Raw genomic sequence first — 22,771 nt, 5'->3', positions numbered from 1 at the left:
CTGTCAAGTTTTATATTTTATATATAAAGCACTACATCTTTACCTTGCGTACGAGGCGTGGAATAAAAACAATTATAATTTATCTTTTAATAAAAAGTACGCTTACCCGCTTACGAGTATATATTATACAATAATTACAAGAGCCAACAAACATTCCTTTAAATACCTATCACAAACATCGCGTAAAAATTTTTACTTTAAAATATTTGACAGAAAAATGTCAAAGGACATGTACTTACGACATTCTTCAAACTATGCCCCCCCCCCCCTCTGTTAACAGCATCTAACACACACTATATATATTATACTTTATATATTTATTTAAGAAACCAATGTTCAAATAAATGTCCTTTGGTCTAATTTAACGCAAGAATAATAGCAGTTATATAAATATATTATAATGTGTTATGCTTAATACTTTTATATTCTCAATATTATATCGATAATATCACTAATATCGTACAACAATGATCATACAAAGCGAGCTCTTAATATCATGATGTGTTTTAAAAAAACGCATCAACAATTTGAGACACAAACACTTGAGTACAATATATACAGTACAAGTACATGAGAGTTAAAATTAAGTATTAAAGTTTTATAATTTATCCACGATACATTTACGGCAGGCGGCTTTTACAAGAACCACATGTTTACTGGTTCTACCTGCTTATAAATTAGGGTAGGGTAGGGAGTACAGTAGGACAGTATGGGGTAGTTACGTGCAGCTTTTAAACAGCAACGACGGAATACTATCCTTCAGTTACAATTTAAAAATACTCATACTGATGATGGATTGAATATATAAAATAAATATAAAGGTTTTTTATCTTGAACTTGATTATTCATTACATTAATTTCATATTTTCAAAGATCATTACGTAAACACAAATAATTGATCTTTTATTTCTTATGAATAATGACTCATGTTCCCCCTGAACTAAAATAAAGTAACATGCTAAGGCCTCATCTCATTATCAGAGAATGTTTGGCCTATTCCATCACACCGTTCCATTACGGTTTGGTGGGCCACCAAATTGGAGCAAGTGGGACACGCAATGATCGGTCAAGAATAAGGTTTTATTTATAATTCTATTTAAATTAAGAAATAATATATCCCATACAAGATCGAAATAATGAAATGCATCCATAACAGAATTGTTATTTCTTTTAGCCTAGAAATAATATTTAAAAAAAACACGTGGGGTCGAACCCCATTTGATTTAGACTGTTATTATTTTAACCCCTTTTAAAACGAGGGGTGAAGAACATCGCTCGTTTGAAAATACCGGTAGTTGAATTACACAGATATAATAAATGCATTCACGTCAAAGACAAATTGGCCTGGGCTTTCTAAATTTACGAGTATGTTCTTTTTAACCAATTATTCGGATGATCTTTTGCATTCAAATATTATTAATTTGTTTCAATTAAACATTTGATTTTTCTTGTAAAGTTGTTGTGAAAGTAGCTCGACAGCTGGATAAGGGCATAGAAATAAATTAGGGATTTACGGAAAAATAAATGGATACGGATAGAGTTGTAGGGAACAGCTAGTATAGAAATAAAATTGTAAATAATTAATATTCGACTAATTTTATTAGTAAAACAACTAACTACTTTATTTGTTAACAATTCATCTAGCTAGAATTGAAATTCCGAACCGGTGGTGGCTTCACTTTAATCGAACATGTGACAAAATGATAATTCAAAAACGCTTCTAAGGCTTAGCACGCACTATGATTAAACGCGAGGGGTTTAGTACAGCTTACTGAACATTGTGTGAGTCAATTATGATTATGGCTTGATACACATTTCACTATGGCGTTCTCCAATGTAGTGATGGAAGCTCGGCACCCGTACGTCCTCTTTACGCAACGCCATCTTGTTTTTCCATTTATCTCGTAGTCTTTTATGAATCTATTTCCACCGAGCTCTATAACTGGGTAACCACGTCTTGATACTCCAAATATTGCTTCTGCTAAAATTAGATTAAAAACAAAAAACATAACTATAGAAAACATACCAAAGCCAAAATCAAAAATAGTGCAATGTTTGTTTTAATTATTTTATAATTTTACATCAAAACTTAAAATATATACCGTTCTAAATAATTAATGTACAATGTTGACAAATAATGTTTTATATCTCCTGTATTTAAATTTAATTTATGACTGTTTTTTTAATATTCTGTGATAACTAATACAATCAAACTTAAAATATAGTAATACAAATCACATATTTATTTTATCGATATTTCACGTAAAGTGTGAACCGTAATCTACTCTATGCCTTCGGTACAAACTTTCACCAGAAAAGATTTATGACCGTTTCATATATATATATCAGTTTTAAAATCCCTTAACAAAGAAGACAAATTATATAAATATAAGTTATTGATGATACATAATCTGAAATATTAAATATACATATATATTTTTTATTTGATGTGACAATATTTTCCGCTTGAAGTTTTGAATAGGTTTGGCGGTAGATGGTTATGTTCACCTACAACCATGACCACCAAAAGCGAGGCTGTGGTAACGATGGACGCTTTGCAGCCCCTGTGGTATGAAGAGCAGTACCACCTCCAATGCTGATTTTTGGATATCGTTTTACGATTGTAAGTAAACTCAGTAAATATTAAAACCATTTGTCCTCTCGACATTTCAATCATTTCTCCTGCAATTTGGACATCATGATCAAATTCGAAAACAGAATATCTTCATTTAATAGCATGCATTGTTTTAACCTCAATAGTAGAAATCACAAGAATGTACGTTTTGTAATTAGGTAGGGTTTCAGATAGATGAGCCAACTGATGGTAAGTGGAAATATTAAGATGCCTTACCTGGTAAAGTTTTGTCGTATTTTCTTAGTCGTTGGCTCGTTTTTTTATAATAAATTAAAAAGCCTTATTATTGGACCAATTGTTTATTAAAATTCAACACTACTACGCACGCTCGTTAAAATAAATTTACATTATTAAGTATTCGACATTCAGTAACCTACATATTTTAATTAAAAAAAAAATACATTTTAAAGTTTTCATTCCTTTTTTTATCTATTTAATAAATACTGCTTTGGCATTTTCTTGTTTTTTTGGCCGATTTGGCTGTGGTTAGAATTCGTCAGTCTTAAGCAAAGATTGCATGTTCAAACCCGTGCGAGAACCACTGACTTTTATGTGCTTGATACTGCATTACTGATCATATGCACTCACCGCATTGAAGCCCGTGAAGGAATTATCTTTAAGCCTTAGGATTCGCCAAAATATACATGATGCCTTAGCTTAGCAATGAAATCTTTTCAGGCAATTAATTAACATTAATTTTGTTTATCAAAAGATTTTTAATTGTTAATACAAATATATTTTCCGCAGCCAGCGAGATAAAGTTTAGGCGGGCCGTGTGTGTGCGTGCCTATATATTTAACTATCATCAAATCTTGCGTGGTGATGAGTGACACTTTACAGCCTCGGTGATACTTAGAACAGTACCACCTGTAGTTGCTGAACTTTGTACACTTCTGTCTGTTATACGTGTGGTCACCGAATTTCAAAACTTTTGCGCCCCGAGACAATTCAATAATTTTCCCTGTGAAGAATATGCAATAGAACAGAAACTGATTAAGAAAGAAACTTAGTAACAACTTCACGTAAATCTATTGTAGTTAAAATTACTTAACAATCAAATTTATTACATAATAAATAAATACATACAAATTATAATTATTAATATGAATTAAAAACATAATACACATATCACATAGAAATTTTGTAGATAAAGTAAAAAAAAGGTTTAAGAAAATAAAACATTTTAAGCGCAATCTCTTTACTTACACAAATAAACTTTAGCATAGACAAGTTTTTGTATATCGCCAGCCACAAATGTGTGCAAAATTCCAACACACACTCGTACTAGCATACGTTAATTAAAAGCTCGTGAAAATAAAAAGGGCTCCCCTAAGACAATCATCATCATCATCATATTCAGCCCACATTAATCCACTGCTGGACATAGGCCAGGTGCGCCAATTCTCCCGGTCCTGTGCTAATCGCATCCATTCCATCCAAATAAAAATTAGGAAATATCGAAGATTCAAAATTATATTTTAATAAAAGATATCACTAGCTATGTCTCGTTTCACTACATGTATAATAATTCCCTTTTTAATTTCCAAGTAAGCTTATAGTTTAAGCTACAATTGGACGTAACATTACTTCAAGAATGTTGCGTTATTCAAGTAATAACAAATTATAACATTTTTTCTTAAATCATACGAGCAACTTCTTTTCAATTTATTATTAAATTTTTACTTATCAACTAAAGACATTTTTGTTTTTTTTTAAGGTTTTATAATTTCTACCTAATTCCTGTGGATATTAAGATTTATAACGTTTATTTATTATTTACTTCTTTATTATAGCAAATATAAACATTATAAACCAAAAATATATATTTAACTATTTTTTTTTCATAATTAAATGAAATGAAATTACTATTTAGACGGACGCCGTATTTATATATATATACATTAGATATATTTAAATATATAGTTTTTATAACTTTACATTATACAATATAAGTATTTGATTAATTATAACAGTTCACTTAATTGAAAATGCTACTTATTTATTTATAAATATAAAAACATAAATTTATTAAAGAAATAAAAGAACAACACTATCGAAACATAAAACTATTCACGTAATTTATATAATATGTGTGATCATAGCCAGTGGTAGCTACTGTAGGTGTAAATAGAAATAAATACCTATGTTACAATGACCTGTAACACTCGCTCACTCTCCCAATCCAGAAGGCAACACAAAGTATTGGCGTGTGTTGGTAGGATACCCGACGACCCATATGGGATTGTACAAAGTTTTATCACTTGATCGTTTGAACTTCTAAGTTTAATCGTAGTTAACCCTGACGTACTCCCCGTTGGATGTTTGGACAATGTTAGTTGGCGGATGAACGTGTTTACCGCTAAATGCCACGAGCTCCCATTCATGGTTTACGTGGACTTTTGTTTTACACCCTCGATGGAACTTCGAACAGTGCCAAATTGTTCCCGTCTTAAGTTGTCGTTGAAATCTAAATATATAATTGTTCAAATATACGGCTTTTCTTTTATCTAGAGTTATTATCTTCAGTTCTGTAAAAAATATAAAATGTTTGTTTTAGAAATAATTAGTAAGATCGATATACTACGTATAAGTTTATTTTTTTTTACTATAGCCTATTTCAACTTCAAGTAGAGATAAATAAACAACTTTGACATTTCTTTGACGTGATATTAATGTGGATTATTCAAGAATAATAAATTATAGTATTCATTATGGATTCGCAAAAAAATGGCGTCGTGAATGTCGGTGAAGTTTTTATTAAAAGTGGATATAAGTATTATTTATTTAATTAGAATAGTGTTGTCTTATAAACAAAGATATATTAATCAAGAACTCTTTGTAGTGCATAATATAGCAGAGCTATTAACAAATAGCATTGAATAGATACGTAAAACTAAGGTAACTGTATCTCCGCTCATATGATTGCAATATACCATATGTAAAGCCGTCTTAAGCCTACCGCGTGTGTTGGTGCGAACTCGTCTGTAGGAGCACGTCGGATCCACTATCCGTTGGTTATTATAAAGGAACGTGTATTCAGGCGATAGTTAATATTATAAAAGCGAAAGTGAGTTGTTTATTTACTTGTTTGTTTGGTACAATTTTACCTCTTAACTATTCAACCGATTTTAATGAAATTTTGCTTACCGACAGGTGTGCTACCCTAGTAACACCCTAGGGTTGAAACTACAAATTCATATTTCAATATATCAGAACGTTGTCAAAAGAAAACCATGGGTGAATATTAAACAGAATTTTAATAAAACAATGCTCGTCCTAATATTATACATTGCTGTGTTATCTCTTTATTATTAGTATATACACTTAACATAACAAAAAATAATATAACATACAATACTATCAACACGATTCAAAGAAATTAATACTTTAATATATTTAATATTATTTCATTAAAATTTTTTTTGAATTTTTTTGGTCGTACTTTCCCCGAAATCCGTAACAGCGTCAATTCGAACAATAGAAGCTCCTTTGGTAACATTATTAAAATACGTCATTATACTTAAATATTATAAAAATATCAACATAACTTACTCTGTGATTGGAATGTAAGGCTTATTCGACTATAATCTACGTTAAAATGTATAAAAAATATATTAGTTTCACAAAACTCTAAACTACGCCACTGAAGATCGCGATTCTAATAAAAATTTTCTATCTAATTACAAAGTTTTTAAACTTTTAAGCGAATTTTAAAAAACAACATAAACACGATATTTCAATATATTTACGTACTAAATAAATATCTCTCTTATGTCTACCACCACCCACACATGAATGATATACATACATGTAGAATGTACAAACATATACTGTATTTAAGAAAAGATGGAGTGGGTTCGTTGAGAAATTCTACTAACTACTTTTAAAACCTTTTCCCTACGTAGTGAATTGCATATATTAAAGCCAAGATTATTCGGAATAAGTAATAAAGTCAATTAAGTTAATGTTAACAACACTGGTCAACATTAAACGTGACAAAGTACTGCAATACATTAATTAATTAAATCACTGGTCGCTGGGACTGGTGCCGACTTTAGTTTCTGCTGGAATTTACAAAATATTTTCGGGATGTTTTTTCAGATTCGAAACAATCGGCTATACGTACTCTCCGAAGCGAGTAAGCAAGAATAGCTTCTAAGAGTAACTTCTATCAGCCCAACCAGGGTAATGAACCCAGGCAGATTTGCAGTCTCTTAGTCTGAAGCTAGACAGCGAGAGAGTAGTTATAATACATTGAGTCATTTCATCATTACAATTTTAATAGTCATTGAATATGCTCATAGCACAGTCATTGATAATTCGAGGAGACACGATGTTTAGTCAAAATATGAAAAAGTAACTAAAAGTAAAATCTGTTACATATCTAACAATCTAACATATATATATATATATATATATATTTGCGATTTAAGTCTCATTGACAGTTGACCATGTATCCTGTACACCTGTTCATCGACTAAGGTTCAAGCCATCATATCGGTTTTTTTTTTATATTTGCCGCGAGGACAAATGACTCTACTCCACCTGAGCCAGCACGCGTAGACTTATGAAGGAAGGGGGAAGCAGGAATTAGAGAGAATAATTCTCAGAGCACTCGCCGTGATACAGTCGATAGAAAGCGCTCAGCTATCTCTCGACGCAATTGTAAAGGCTCGAGGGTGTTTGTGACCTTTACGTCGCCAATAATGCGGACCGCACGTCGCTGCAACCGATCCAAGGCCTCCAGTAGGTACTTAGCGGAGCTATCCCAAAGGTGCGAGCAATATTCCACGCAAGACCGTACCTGTGTTTTGTACAGCAGGCACAGTTGTTGTGACGTGAAAAAACGCCGCACCTTGTTCAGAACTCCGTGTTTCCGTGAAGCTGTTTTTATAACAGCCTCGATGGAATCCCTTGGACTAAGGTTGCAGCGAACGTCAATCCCCAGCATGGCGATTTTGCTTTGTATCACCAGCGGAGTACCACAGAGGGAGGGAAGAGGGGAAAATGGTGACTTTTTCGCTGTGAGAGCGCATACCTGTATTTTCTTGGCATTAAACGCAACAAGATTATCAGAGCCCCATTTGGCGATGAGTTCTAATGTCCTATAGAGTTTAATGACAAGAAATAAATATGTAATATCAAACAAATAAAGAATCATTTCAACGCTTCAATTGTGAGAATGTAAACCAGTAGTCGAGACGACAACACCGTCGATAGTTACAGCGGATGCTTTACATTTCAATTTGTGTTTCTTAGCGCAGGTCCATCTGATTCTATTTCCAATGAGAGATCTCGAATGTCGGAAGAACTTGTGGCCACCAATGTATATATTAGTTGACTCTCTGCAAAATCTGGCTCTGAGTATCGCCTGCACGAGATCTGAAAAGGAAATTGAAATGTAAATCTGAATCTCTAAATTATTACAACATTAAGATCATATCAACTAAATTATATAAGCACTTAAAAAGATGCCGTTATACATGAATTAATAATAATTTCAATTAATTACCGAAAAGTCACATAATTGTCTCCCATAAACCGCCGATAAAAATCTATAAGCAAGCTATAAAATATTTATTAACTTAAACATTGATATGAATATGAATTAAATTTTGTCATCTAAAATGACGATATTTTTTTAGAAATCTCTATAAAGTTTTATATAATATTAAAAGGCAGCTTCTGAAAAAGTATGTGCCGACGCCATGTTCATGGACCAACTACAGGGCTTAGCCATGACGTAATCACGGGTCGACCAATAAACGCCTTTTTTACGCTGAAATAATAATTGACATGCAACATGTGCAAAGCCGCGTGCTACAAAAAAAGTCGCACACTGTACTAGTAGCAACAAGTTAGTGTGGTAAGGTCACGTGGCTTACTTTCATCCCATTGTTTTCAAACCCGATGAATTTCACGCTATTTTTAGATTATTTCAACAGTTTCGGAGTTAAGAAAATGTTTCTTTTGTATAATTCAAAGAATTTTTTTTGAAGTAAAAACTTCTTGCGGGAGATAGACTGGTGACTTCGCATCACCGACATGCTAATGTTAATATATTGAAATCGATGAAAATACAAATAATTAAAGTACTGTGGAAATTAATGAGGATAATAATGATTGAAATTTATGTAAATACTAACAGTATATACAAATAATATAAGTATATTTTAAGTATAATTTATTTCAGTTAAAATATAATATTTTGTACCGAGTTCGCGACATACTGTGTATTTTGATGAAAGCTACATAATAAACAAGGGATAGAATTTTTACTTGGAGTGCCAATAGATGGGGTAATTGAATAAAACCGTACGAAGTAATATATAACGGTTATATAACTTCAAAATTGTGCAACAATTAATATTTTAAAGAAGAAACAAACAATGGAAACTTCAGCCGCTGCTGGTTTTTATTACTCAAGTAACCGATACGATTTTCTTCATATTATATTATTACGTCATATTATATTATGCTTATTTATTTCTATTGAATAATATTTACGTACACCATAACACAAATAAAATAGAAGTTCTTTATGCATATTTTATTAAAGAAACATTTGTTTGAGAGCGTATATTTAATAATCTACATAACCCTGAAATTATAATGTTATCTTGAACAAACACAAAACATATTATATAATGTATTTCATTAACTTTACATTATATTACTCCATTACATATTAAGTATATAATTGTTTTATTTATTAAATAAAACATATAAATTATATGCTTATTTAATTTGTAAATATTTTGGTATTAACATCATAGGCCCAAGGGATTACAACGCATTGATATAATAAAAATTAGTTAACACTTTGAGAAGTATATACTAATATATATAGAGATAATTATGTAATAGAGAGAGATACGTTGATCAAACTGCCTTTATGTAAAAAATCACCTGCCTTTTAACACATTGTGCTTATATTTATTAAATAAAATCATATTTTCGTGAGAAGGCATTTATATATTTAAGTTATAATGCTAATAATTCGAAAATATACAATTATGATAAATACAGGAACAGGAAAAATATTAAACTAAATTTGTATCCCATTTACAGTAACTCAATAAGAATATATACATATATGTAGACTACATTAGTCTGTTCTATCAACTTTTTTTAAATTTTAATTACACAACAAATAATACTTGTAATGCTTACTTAAAAAATAATGTCGTATATTCTACAGACTTTTAAATCGCATAATCGAATTAGCATCGATATGTCCGAGATATATCGATATACAGAAACGTTTGCGTAATATAAATAATACAGAAATTTTAAAACCTTAATTCATTTTAACATAGTGTCCAGAGGATGTCACGTGATACGTCGGTGGCTCGTGCGTATGATTCTCCTGTAAGAACCTCAATTTACCTTGTGCGTCCGTGCGTGCCTTGGCTTGGCAGTTTCTGCTCTTTTTCCTTGTACAATACCAGAACATGGGACTATATTCCGAGAAAGTGAAGCCATTGATCATGAGCAAACCTTTTTTAGTTCGACTAGGAATTCTGTAAACTGAAACACAGACAATTATTAATAATATATGGTAAGTTATATAACAAATCATTGTATGAGAAAAGATTAAGAAATGTTTTAAATTATTATTATGACAAATGACAAAAATAATTAAACAATGTATTTTATTTATAATACTAAATAAAGCATTATTTTATTACAACTAAATTAATATTTTATTAATTTTCATTTAATCACATTTATTTATGGCCAAATATGTACGAAAAACCTTTTGACTCATAAGTACAAATAACTTCGTTAGCATGTCATAGTGCAAACATTCCCAAGAAATTTTATATTCTAAAGAAATTATACATCCTCATATTTAGATATTAAAATAAAACTATTTAAATAGGAGACATCAGTAAATAATATCATTAACTTTCCAATGATCGTTTTTATGTTAATATTCAAGTAAAGAAAATGTTTTCATCTATTGTTTGTTGGAAACCATTACGCAAGAAAATAATTTTAAGCTAAAATAACTTTAGCGTCAAGAAATACACAAACAATATTAATTTACTTGATTTAAATAAATAATAATAATAAATTCTCATAAATAACAGAAAAATAATTTGCTTCAGCATATGTAAAAACTGTCTTCATATCCTATAAAATCATTAGTGATCATGACGACTCACGAATTTAATAATTTCATCATCAATTGTCCACACTCTACTTCTACAGCCCACATTCCTCTTAGTGCATCGCCATGATATTCTTGAGCCGCTGCAATTTTGCTTATTATAACGTTCTCCGTTAATGATGAGCACCCGCCCGCCGACTTTCGTGACGTCGAAATAAACTGAAAATTAAAACCATTTATGCCATTCAGACATTTACCGGTTAAAGTATTTTGGGCAATCTCGCCTTGTATTGCTGTATTCCAGTTTGAAGAGTGCCGCAGAGCGTAATTGGAGGTGTAAGGGACATAACATCTAAGATCCCATGGCTAGTGACACATTGACAATGGTCTGGGCAAAACTTTAAATATTATCAATGTATATGGGCATTTAACATGCCGTGGTACATTTGGTCGCCTTCCAAAAATATCAATTTTAAAATCAAAGAAAAGAAAACATGTATAATAGTTCAATAATCATGATAAGGCCTCCAATTTTCAGTATAAATTATATTTATTTCAATGTTTTTGTTATAAGTACTATAGAGCCAGAACGTCAAATTACACAAATCTTAATGCCTTACGTTACAAGGTAGACGTCATATCCATTAAAAAAATCAATTTTCTTTGATAACTTAATATATTTTAACAATAATTTAATTAACCACAATAGAAATACACTCGTCTCATAACTAAGATAATATATTAACAAATATCAATATTTATATTGACTGATATATTTCAACTATACAAAAAGTATTTCTAACAATTATTATTATTTTAATAGTAGTTAACTTGATTAATATTTCCAAATAATTAGAAGACAGCCAGGAATAATTCATCTAACCACTTACATTCTGGATTAACAAATACATAATTTTTTTTTAAAAAACCTTGTAAAAACATCACTTTGATATCCGGGTAAGCATTTCGTATTCTCCGTTAAGACAGGTTGATGGGAATGACCTTTCCCACCAACCAACATTAAAGCAACATGGTACAAAGCTTTTCTTTAACAGACAACGAGCGATTTGCGGGATGTTACCACTAATCATTTGCAGCAAGACACAATTACCAATTTTATACTATTTGAATGATAATTAATTGACTGCCTCGTTGGTCTAGTGGCTTGATTTAAGGCCGCAGACCCGGAGGTCCTGGGTTCAATTCCCAGGTTGGTCCAATAAAAAGTTATTGGGTTTTTCTGTCAGAAAATTCTCAGTAGCAGCCCGGTGTCTGGAAGTTGGAAGTGTGTTCACTCCCGTGCCTCGGAAAGCACGTAAAGCCTGTTGGTCAACGCGCGAGAACTCTTCCCGGTCGTGTCGGATTGCCGTCCCATCAGATTATGAGAGTTAGGGAACAAAGAGTGCACTTGCGTTTGCGCACACACTCTCTTGAGATTGGTCGCCGTGGCCGAAATTGGTCTGGAGGACATTATTATTATTAAATTTGTTCTTTGATTTTCAATTGAAAGCTATCAAGAAAAAACATATCATTGCTAGCTAATGCGACGAGGAGAATAATAATAAACAAAAGTACCATAAACAAGAATTTATTTAAAAAAATAGTCCTACAATCTCAAAAAGACCTACAAAAAATTTCTTTATTAGTTCAATGATATATTTGAAAAACTATCAAATTTCATTTGATATATATATATATATATCAAATGAAATATATATATATATATATATATATATATATATATATATATATGTATATATATATATATACGTACGTAACCAAAGTAAGTAAGTACAATACAACTTAACAACATTATTAGTACTTGCTCGATAACATTCTTATATAGACAATTCATTCTTATATAAACAATTATCGTTAATTATGAAATTTGCGATGTAGGCTACATTTTCATGTACGAGTATTATATTCGAATTTTAGTCGCAACAGTCTGAAACGTCAGAAAAAAAAGAATCGCGGCAAATTCCGAATATAATATATGTATATACCGTAACCGTAACCGTAACAGCCTGTGAATGTCCCACTGCCGGGCTAAAGGCCTCCTCTCCTCTTTTTGAGGAGAAGGTTTGGAGCTTATTCCACCACGCTGCTCCAATGCGGGTTGGTGGAATACACATGTAGCAAAATTTCAGTGAAATTAGACACATGCAGGTTTCCTCACGATGTTTTCCTTCACCGTAAAGCACGAGATGAATTATAATCACAAATTAAGCACATGAAAATTCAGTGGTGCTTGCCCGGGTTTGAACCCACGATCATCGGTTAAGATTCACATGTTCTTACCACTGGGCCATCTCGGCTCATAATATATATATAAAGCTTATTTTCAAAATAGAATCAACAAGAAGATCATGATACCTTTAAATAAGCTTTACAATTATACTGGTGGCTATCACGAATAATATTTAATAATTCAATATTTTTGGAAACGCAAAACATGAATCCAATGAATGCCATTGAAAGTGGTACTTATCATACATGTTTAATAAAAAATTTATTTAACAAAAAGTAACAATACATAAGCATTCGGGAAAGGCCTTGAACTCGATTTTGGAGGGCTACATATTCATTTACAAGAAAAAAGTCTAATTCTCTTTACTATTCTAACGCTAAGGATGATATCGAGTCTTCCAACGGACGTTATTGCGTTCGATCGTCCGTCTACATAACAAATATAATGATGCAAGTACAAATAACACTATTTTTTGTTTTTTTTATTGTGAATGTTTTATTTTCAAGGGCGCCATTCTTATAATTGGCGTCACAACGTAGCTGGTTGTTAAATGACAACAATTAAAACTCGTACGTACCTGTCATGTAAATCGGTATACGAATGAAATAATGTACTAGTTGTATGTGAACCCATAATGAAAAGGGTTTTTTTGTATACCGGTACTTTGTTTTCGACACACATACGTACAAATCGAGGCAATTAATAAACGACAACCACCGTAAATTAAAACACAACATAAATAAAACTAAAACCAGCGTGTGAAACTCAAGTTTGTCAAATACAAAAGTGAAACGCCCGATTGCGTTATAAAAAATTAGCACAAACAAAAAAGTAGCACATGAATTCTTATTACTAAAAACTATTCTCATTGGGATCAAATAAGTTTAACTTCAATACTTATGTGACTCTATATCTTCCAAATGGCAGCTTCATAGACTGGTTTCCTTCATGGTTGTGTTCTGTCAGGTTCAATATCCTCGTGCCGGCAGTGACCACGAACGCCTTGCATCCTTTATGACGTTTGTTACATCTCCACCTAGTCGCTCCGTTCGTTTCGTAGTACTTGTTGAACCGATATCCGTTTATTTGAAGAGCTTGAGTTCCGAAACACGTTGGTGCTATTTCCAATTCCAACGCTGAAATAATAAAACCAATCAATAATATGTACATTTTGGGTAAGTTTCATACTTTTTCATCATAATGAAATATAAAATAAAAAGCAATAAAATTAGGAGATTGTATAGGGCCATCGGAATGGTTTTCAGAAAAGTAGGAATCCTTAAGGTAGCTTATAATAAATTTACGACAACATCATAAATATTATTTACAAAATCGATTATTTTGATACAAATAGTTAACATTATACAATCACGAGATGTAATAAAAAACAATTTAACAAGTAACAGCAAGTTTTTATATTCATAAAACAATGTATAAATTTATAACTCTAGATAATAAATATTATTTTAGGTTATTTTTGGTAGAATCTTCATTTTGAAACAGTAGTTCAGTTCAATTTATTTTATCTATTGAAATGACGATTAAAAAGTGCTAGTACAAATAATATTTTTGTTTTTACCATTACTAAAACCGAGTTTGTGTTTTAAACCGTTCAATCGGTTGAAATTGTTGTTATTGAAAATTTAATCAATTTTTGTCACATTACATAGATTCGACTTACATATGTTATATTAATTAAATTCTTTTTTGTTTATAAAATTGGCACAGACAGAAGTTTTCACCTCAGCCCATTAACAATCGAGCGGTGAGAAATATTAAACATTCCTTACACTGTCAATGCCGCCATCCATGGGATCTACCATGTTACGTCCCTTGTCGTTGTAAGTATACCACACTTACACTTCAATCTGGAACCCAGTATACGAAGTATTCCACGTTTGGTAGAAGACCATTATATTAAAAGAATATATGGTTCTTAAATGGAAATAACATGTAATATTTTTTCGACTGTTTATTCATCTCAGGAACAAAACTATCATTGTTATTCTGCAAACTCTATTTTTAAATTGCTCTCACAAGTTTCTTTTTTACATAAATATATTTAATAATATAAATAATACAATTAAAAACTTCTAATATTTTAATACTATCAACAAAATCAATGATTATGTGCACTGACATACACGGGCTGGTCGTTTATAGTGACGGCATACCCTTTACAGCCCTCGTTTCTCTTGATACATTGCCAAGTTGTTTTGTTTCTCGTCTGACGTTTTTTGTTATAGCGTTTACCGTTCAATATCAAAGCTCTGTTGCCAAAGTTTGTCATTAAGAATCTAATTACTGTAAGATAAAGAAAAATAGCCGTTAGTCTTGATATAAGATGATATAACACAAAACGAGTATATATATTTACCAGAGTAATATATATTTACCAGACTATAGCTTAATCTGTAATAGCATGTGAATGGTATCTTCCTCTCCCTTTTTGAGGAGAAGGTTTAGAGCTTATTCCACCACGCTGCTCCAGTACAATAATATATCTTTACCAGACTATGGCGTACCCTGTTGTAAATTTGTAAGTATGTTACAAATTTGCATTTAATTTTTAACATGATATTCGTTAGCAAAAAATAAAAAGTACCTCCCACTTTACGTAATTATCATCGCTATTAAGTTACACGCGATTGGTACACTTTGCACGCACTTATCGCAGTAAAGGCCCGACAGACATACACATTTGTGTGATAAACCAAATTAGGAAATCAATTTACTTTATCAACTATTTATTCGCACTTAATATCACTTCGATTAGAACTCGCTTGTATACGACCCGATGACCGTGAAGATGTTAAACATAAAGCAAATACGTCAACTTGTCTTTAGCAAAACAAATACGTCACCAAAACCATTTATTAAAAGCATTCACACTTAATTCTTGTAAAAATTTAAGCTATTATATTTTAAAACATTATTAAAAATTTAAATAAATTATAAATTCGGACAAATTTAGGAAGTATTCTTTATGTAAAAAGGTTCCATATAAAACAACATTATATCTTGTGTATTAACTTTATTGTATAAAACGGGAACACAATTCTGAATTTGATGAAAATTCTGGAGTTCTATGATGTCCATTAAAATTATTGATTACAGCAAAAATTAACACTTAACTAAAACGTATTAAACTAAACATATATATATATATCTCTACTCAATGTATGTCAGTAAAAATTACTATAGTCCTTAATATTTCCTGCCACCATAGAACTCCTTCGATTAAAGATTTAAGTATTTATTTTATTCATAATTTGTATAGATATATACACCTAAAACAGTTGTTAACTATTACAAATAAATGTTCTACATTTTAAGTAATTTATATATGATTGTGTGTATAATTAAAGTTAACAATTTCATCGTTAAATGTCGTAACGGTTGCTTTACATCCGCTGTTTCTTTTACAGCATCGCCATAGAAGTCTAGAAAATTTAGACGTGTCCGATCTAACACAGTGATATTTGTGATTCTCTACAATCAAAACACGTTTTCCTCGATTCGATGGTATAAACATAGGCTTCGATCCTAGAAATAACAAAAAACAAATATTAATATTTATTAAGGTTTTCACAATTTACAAGACAACACATTCTATCATTTATAAAATATTACACATAAATGGAAGAACATAAGAAAACACGTTACAGAAAATCATTTAATATTTTAATAATATACATAATACAATGATGCGTTAAGAGCAATTTATGTTTGAAAGAAGAACTTTATAACTAATCAATCGTTTATAGTTGTTTATTCAATATTTAAAAAAAAGGCTTACTAGAGTAGCTCCTAAATAAAAAAATATGAATTCAAACGACATTTTAATGTCAACGTACCAGCTTATAATAATAGCATATAAAGTGTTTCCTAGATACTTAGTAATACATTATTTTTATGTAGTAAATCAAGATAATTATTTTACAAATTCGTTCGTATAGACGAATTTTTGATACAAATAATTTAGTGATATTCATGTGTATCATTGACGTGCAGCAACTTGTCGTGGACTGTCGTGATGGACGCCCTGCAGCCGTTGTTCCTCTTTGAACATCTCCAAAATACTTTCGAACCGAGTGCAGCTCTGAGACAGTGAAACTTTTGATTCCTAAATATCAAATTGCGACCTCCACGTTGCGATGGTATGAAAGTAATCATATCTGTATACAAAACAACAAGTTTAGACTCTCGTAGCAATCAAATACAAAAGTTTTTCATGTGATGTTCGTCTTATTTACCAATAAAGTACATTTAAATAGAACTTTTCACTAGATTATGTAAATTCCCTTGAATTTTTCCGAAATAAAAACACAGCTTTGGTCAATGTCTGGCATGTTAACTAAATCTATGTTAAAATAACGCCAATTCGCTATTCCTTTGTGTAATAAAGAACAAATTAACAAATACATATTCGCATTAATAATATAAGTAAATCGTTTACACAATATAATTATTACAACCCACCCATTCAACCCTACGAATGACATTTGGGAGAAAAAAACATTTTTTCATCGTTTAATTAAACACAAATATATATTTATATTTACAATCACAATAACGAAAAATTACACATCATTTTACAAAATATACTTTTTAAATGATCTTGAAAGATTTTTCTTAAGCAATAATAATAAAATTACAATCTCAGGTGGGATATTTATATAAAAATAAACCTTAAACGAATAATTCAAAGTGATTGAAATGGAAACTGTACGTGCAAATTGGACTTTATTATCACTCACAGATAAATATAAAAATAGATAGCGTGAGTTAACTTTGCGTGTGAAATATTCGTACGCTGCTAAATTCAGATCGTTCTCAACAGGAGCCGTAGCAACACTTAAGACAAAACTCCCTTCGAGAGTAGTTAATAAGTTGTATCGTAATTATGTAGCTAACATGACAAACGTGATGTGTTTTGTTGATGCTCAATGAAATAAAACAATTGATACTATAGTATACACTTACATATACAGAGGATTTTATCATTGTTCCGTTAAATGTAGCAAATACTGTTGTAACTCTAGACTATGCGATGTTTTGTAATATAAAATATAGTATGTATATATATAAACTTACTTAGTTAATTTATAATTTTGTTAATATTCTTATTATAAGTAATATCAATTATCCTTTAAGAACAATTGATTAACATAACCAGTTATAAGAATTGGTTCACAACAAAATATATTACGATTCGTTCGACACACTTATAAAACTAGCAAAATATTCTTTTCCAAACCGAAGTCATTCCCATGACGTCATACGAGGCACAATAAAAGTGACACGCTTGTTTTTTCAGAAAATGTCACGCACTATCTCTCGGCATCTATCTTAACAATGTCATCACACAATAAGTTCGCTTAATATTACTAAATAAGTTATACACACCAAATTTTTTATAAATTAATTAAACCCGTTTCTGTACACAGTAAAGGGCAACATATATTTTATTCACTATAGTTACTTTTTATCAGCAATAATATGTGCGAGGCAATTAAATAAATTCCTAATAATCACAATTTATATGATATAACTTATGAATGTATTTATAATATTTTTTACTATAGATTAAATAAGATAAATAACTTTGACACAAAACAAATATTTCTGAACTCCTTAGATTTGATATATTTGTATTATCGACATATTACTCTGGTAGATCCATTATTTTATTAATTTACAAATACGAAAACTAAATTGTACTTGTATACACTTATTAATATACAAGATAACCTAGGGTATAGAAAATTGTAACCTTCCCGAGGAATTTTAATTTCAATATTCAGCTAAGAAAAATTAGTATAATTTTGTGCTCTGTATTGATTGAAACCAGGGTGACAATAGACATTGTGGTTCCAAAATAAATTCTTAGATATGATACCGTTAACCCAGAATTTTTCAACGGTGTGGATTAAACTATATTCCTTGTCTTTATATAAAATAAAGTTTTAGAGTACATTAAAAAGTTGTAGTCCGATATTATAATTATGTTATAAGTTACAAGTGATTATGGACTTGACGCACACGTATGATTACGTTATCAATGGTTGTCACAAACGCAGCACATCCCGAGGTCTTCTTGACACATCTCCATCTTATTCTAGGACCCTCATTCTGGTGCAACGTGAACTTATGCCCGCCTATTTCCAAGCAACGCTTACCACTGACAGTGTATCTGAAAAATGCTGCAATAACGTTGGATATGTAAGTTAGAATCATTTTATTATGATTTCAGTAGTTCATATGTGACATAATTTAGGGGTAAACTAAGTGTATGTTTCAAATGATAGTGGAAATAACGGAAAATTTAAAATCTATATTTCAAAAATATCATCAGAACGATTTGTCAACATTTTATATTTAATAAGAAAGTTTAATTGTCGAATTTGGTCTAAATTATGATTAATATTTATTTATTTAACAATACAAAAAAATAATGACAATTAGATTATGGCACTATAAAAACCACGAAAGTCCCGAGTGTCTTTCCGTATCTGTATACAAAATATATTACAACATACATTACACTATAATAACACTACAATAATACAATACACGCTACAATAGTTGTTTTAAAATAATACAACTTCATCTTATACCTAATATACTAATTGGTTATTTCTCGTCTTGATAGATAACAAATATCTAAATTATTTTCTAAGCGAGGACTCATATGAGAGCTGGTACGCTGTTCGTATTTATTTTTAGTTGTAACTGTTACTATTTGTAACTTAATTTTAGTATATACTTTATTGACGACAGATATGACTGTTTTTTAATTTCGTTATCTTTCCATCCAACGTGAGCACCGTTGCGTTGCAGCCGTGCCACCTCTTGTTTTTACAAACCCAATGCGCATGACGACCATTTTTCCAACATCGGTTTCTGAAGTACACCTGATTGTCCAATATCAAACGGTATCCACCATTAGCAGTTCTTATGATAACAGCATCTGTAATACAATACGGTATAGTTAATTTTACAATGTTATACAAATTTACTAAAAACAATTTAAAGCTTAATCAACGAATTGCACTTCCCCTCGGAATACCAAAATCCATTGTTATAGTTCAGTCATATAGAAGATCACACCGAGGGAATAAATCAAAGAATATTTAAAAACAATATTGGTATAAACCTAAAATTCCTGGAGCAGATAACTTAATCATAAATTATTTATTATTTGTATAAGGAAATAAAATTATATAACTCATAATAAACAATAACAATATTAAAATTCTTATATTTTTTATGTATAAAAAAGATGAAAAGTCAAAATAATTTTGAAACCATTTGCAAAGAGGCGTAAAGTTTAGTGGCGAAATCAATTAAAACATCATTGTGAAACATAAACCATAATTATTTACTACTAGTATTACTAAAGTTTTGGTAATAACACTTAAAAAAATAAACTCCGCGAACACATTCTTACTGAAAACATATTAGCGGAATTGACTATCAAACACCACATGCCCTTAATAGGTATAATAAACAATATTCGGTTCTATAACAAAATCGTAAAAAAAAATCTTCACACTGGATTAAATTTTTTGCACAATACTTTAGTGGTTATAAATAGCACTAAAATCGACTAGATTATGAATTATCTTTAATAAAATATATAAAAATACAATGTAACATATTCCTATTTTAATTACAGCTATTTACACGATTTCCCTATCCCAGTCCCATTACTTTAAATAATGTGACCAAAGAAGATTGTGATCACATTTAATGGTTGTGAATATTATTATAACGGATGATACTGTTTTGTATGGTTATCACTGTGGCCCGACATTGGCTATCTTTCTTCACACACACCCAGCTGATCTTAGGCCCTTTGCTGTCGCTTCGTTTGTTGAAACGATAGCAGTCTATTAACAAAAGGGGATTACCGTAGCGTGTTGTCGAGAATATCGGGCAGTATTCTGTAATATGATATTAATTATACATTTAAAACTTATTATTTTTAAGCTTTTTAAAAATATAGATCCAAATAATTGTCAAATAAAATGTACCTACTCAAAATAAATAAAAATTCATTTCAACAAATAATTTAATTATAATATACGCTAAGGCAGAACAGTTAAGACTAAAATAAAATAAAATTAAGGATGGTACAAAAAGCGGATTTCCTGTTTGAGAGCGATGTGTTCCCGACCACCTGGAAGCAGAGGAAATGGTCCACTGACCGAATAGGACTACGAATTTAATATATCTAGAATGTAAACAAGTTCAATTTCATACTCGAAATTCGAAAGGTCGAAACTAGAGATTAGTATTGTGTTGTTGCCTTATAAGCAACACCACTTTACAATAAAATAAGTTGGCGGACAGGCAAATGGACTATCTAGTGGTAAATAGTCACTACTACCCATAGTCATTGGCACTGTGAGAAATATTAACCTTTTCTTACATCGCTAATGCACCAAGAAACTTGGGAACTATTTATTATGTCCCTTGTATTGTAATGGTATTAATATATTATGATTGAAATATATATTAAAAATAGAAAATACCACCAATATATAACTCATTTCACTTTGTTTAGTTTTCTTGTCTAGGGGCCTTGAATCTCTTAGTCCGGGCCTGCCATTATATAGTTATATGTATGTGGTATTTGAGAAGAAATAATCAACAAAACCTTGTGATTAAAATGTATATAATTATTTCATTTAATATTATAACATAATTACTTATTATTAACTATATAAACAATAAAATTACACAACACGACTCACTTGTTAATATATTTTCGAAATAACTTTATAACTAGTAAATATTCAAACAACCAAGAGGCACTTTAATTTTTTTTAACTAAAAAAAAAATTATAAAAAATACTCAATTTTAGAGAGAATGAAAATTAACGAATATTGATGATTGTAATTTAAATATATATAATCCAATCAAAGCAGACAACTAACACAAAACAAGAGGAAGACAAAAAAAAAAGTTGCAATCCCAAAAAAGTAATAAACACATAGAAAAATACATCAAAAGCGCGGACACCACGTCTGTGGACTACAAGAAAAAATAAAAAAATATATTGGTATTGCGAATACAATTAAATCTCATTATGGTTTTTATTCAATATTAATAAAACGAAAAATAGTTAGGTAGTGTACAGAAAAGAGAAAAACAATTTTATTGTCCATAGTATTTAGAGCCATTAAATCATTAATATATATATACTTAGAGGTGAGGACTCGATGATCATATTCATATATTTAATATTGTTATGGAATAATTCTTTATAGTCCGACAGATATATAAGCATTATTTATTTTTTTTTGCATTTTGAACGAACATTTTCGCAAGTAAATTTCGTCACCATGCGACGTAATATGCAATAAAATAGGAAAAATTCCATAAGAATCAGAATCGCTTGTCCGTTTACATACTTCTGAATAATACTCAATTATCATATCAAACACATCGGTACATAAACATAGTTCGTTTATTATTGTAAAATATTCAAGGATGATTGTGTTGGACATTGAGCCTATAAACTTGCCCATCGACCATGCTGAGGCTGGCTGAGCAGCCGCTGACCGATCGCTTGATACAGTGCCACCAGCTCTTAACGCCATAGGACGAAGTTTTCTTGAACCTATGCTTGCCTACCATCACTACGGGATTTCCTCTATAAGATAGCCCATAAGTACATCTGGTCACTGTAAAGTAGAAAAACATTTTAAATATGCCAGTAAAGATAGTGTTTCCTTTTTTTCGACTGTATAGACACTA

General features: G+C 30.6%; 1 protein-coding gene across 32 annotated transcripts in view; it reads right to left on the bottom strand.

The window, feature by feature from the left end:
* Nucleotides 1-22,771, bottom strand: part of LOC126772691 (modifier of mdg4) — a 227,170-nt gene that overhangs the window by 84,320 nt on the left and 120,079 nt on the right. The window contains exon 5 of one of the 32 annotated variants that reach the window (XM_050493175.1): nt 2,426-2,682. The exons of 27 other annotated variants lie outside the window; for them this stretch is intronic. In XM_050493175.1, coding sequence (XP_050349132.1) covers nt 2,441-2,682 — 242 coding nt within the window. In that variant the 3' untranslated portion in view covers nt 2,426-2,440. Of the gene's footprint in view, nt 1-2,425; nt 2,683-3,336; nt 3,597-4,903; nt 5,164-9,920; nt 10,166-13,884; nt 14,139-22,771 lie in introns of those variants that run through there. 4 more of the 32 variants (XM_050493171.1, XM_050493172.1, XM_050493194.1 and 1 more) reach the window with 4 other exon arrangements.

Source organism: Nymphalis io, chromosome 13 (genome assembly GCF_905147045.1).
Source record: "Nymphalis io chromosome 13, ilAglIoxx1.1, whole genome shotgun sequence".
Classification (NCBI taxonomy): Eukaryota; Metazoa; Arthropoda; class Insecta; order Lepidoptera; family Nymphalidae; genus Nymphalis; species Nymphalis io.
Note: the sequence above shows the minus strand (reverse complement) of the source record. Positions and strands in the feature narration are given on the sequence as shown.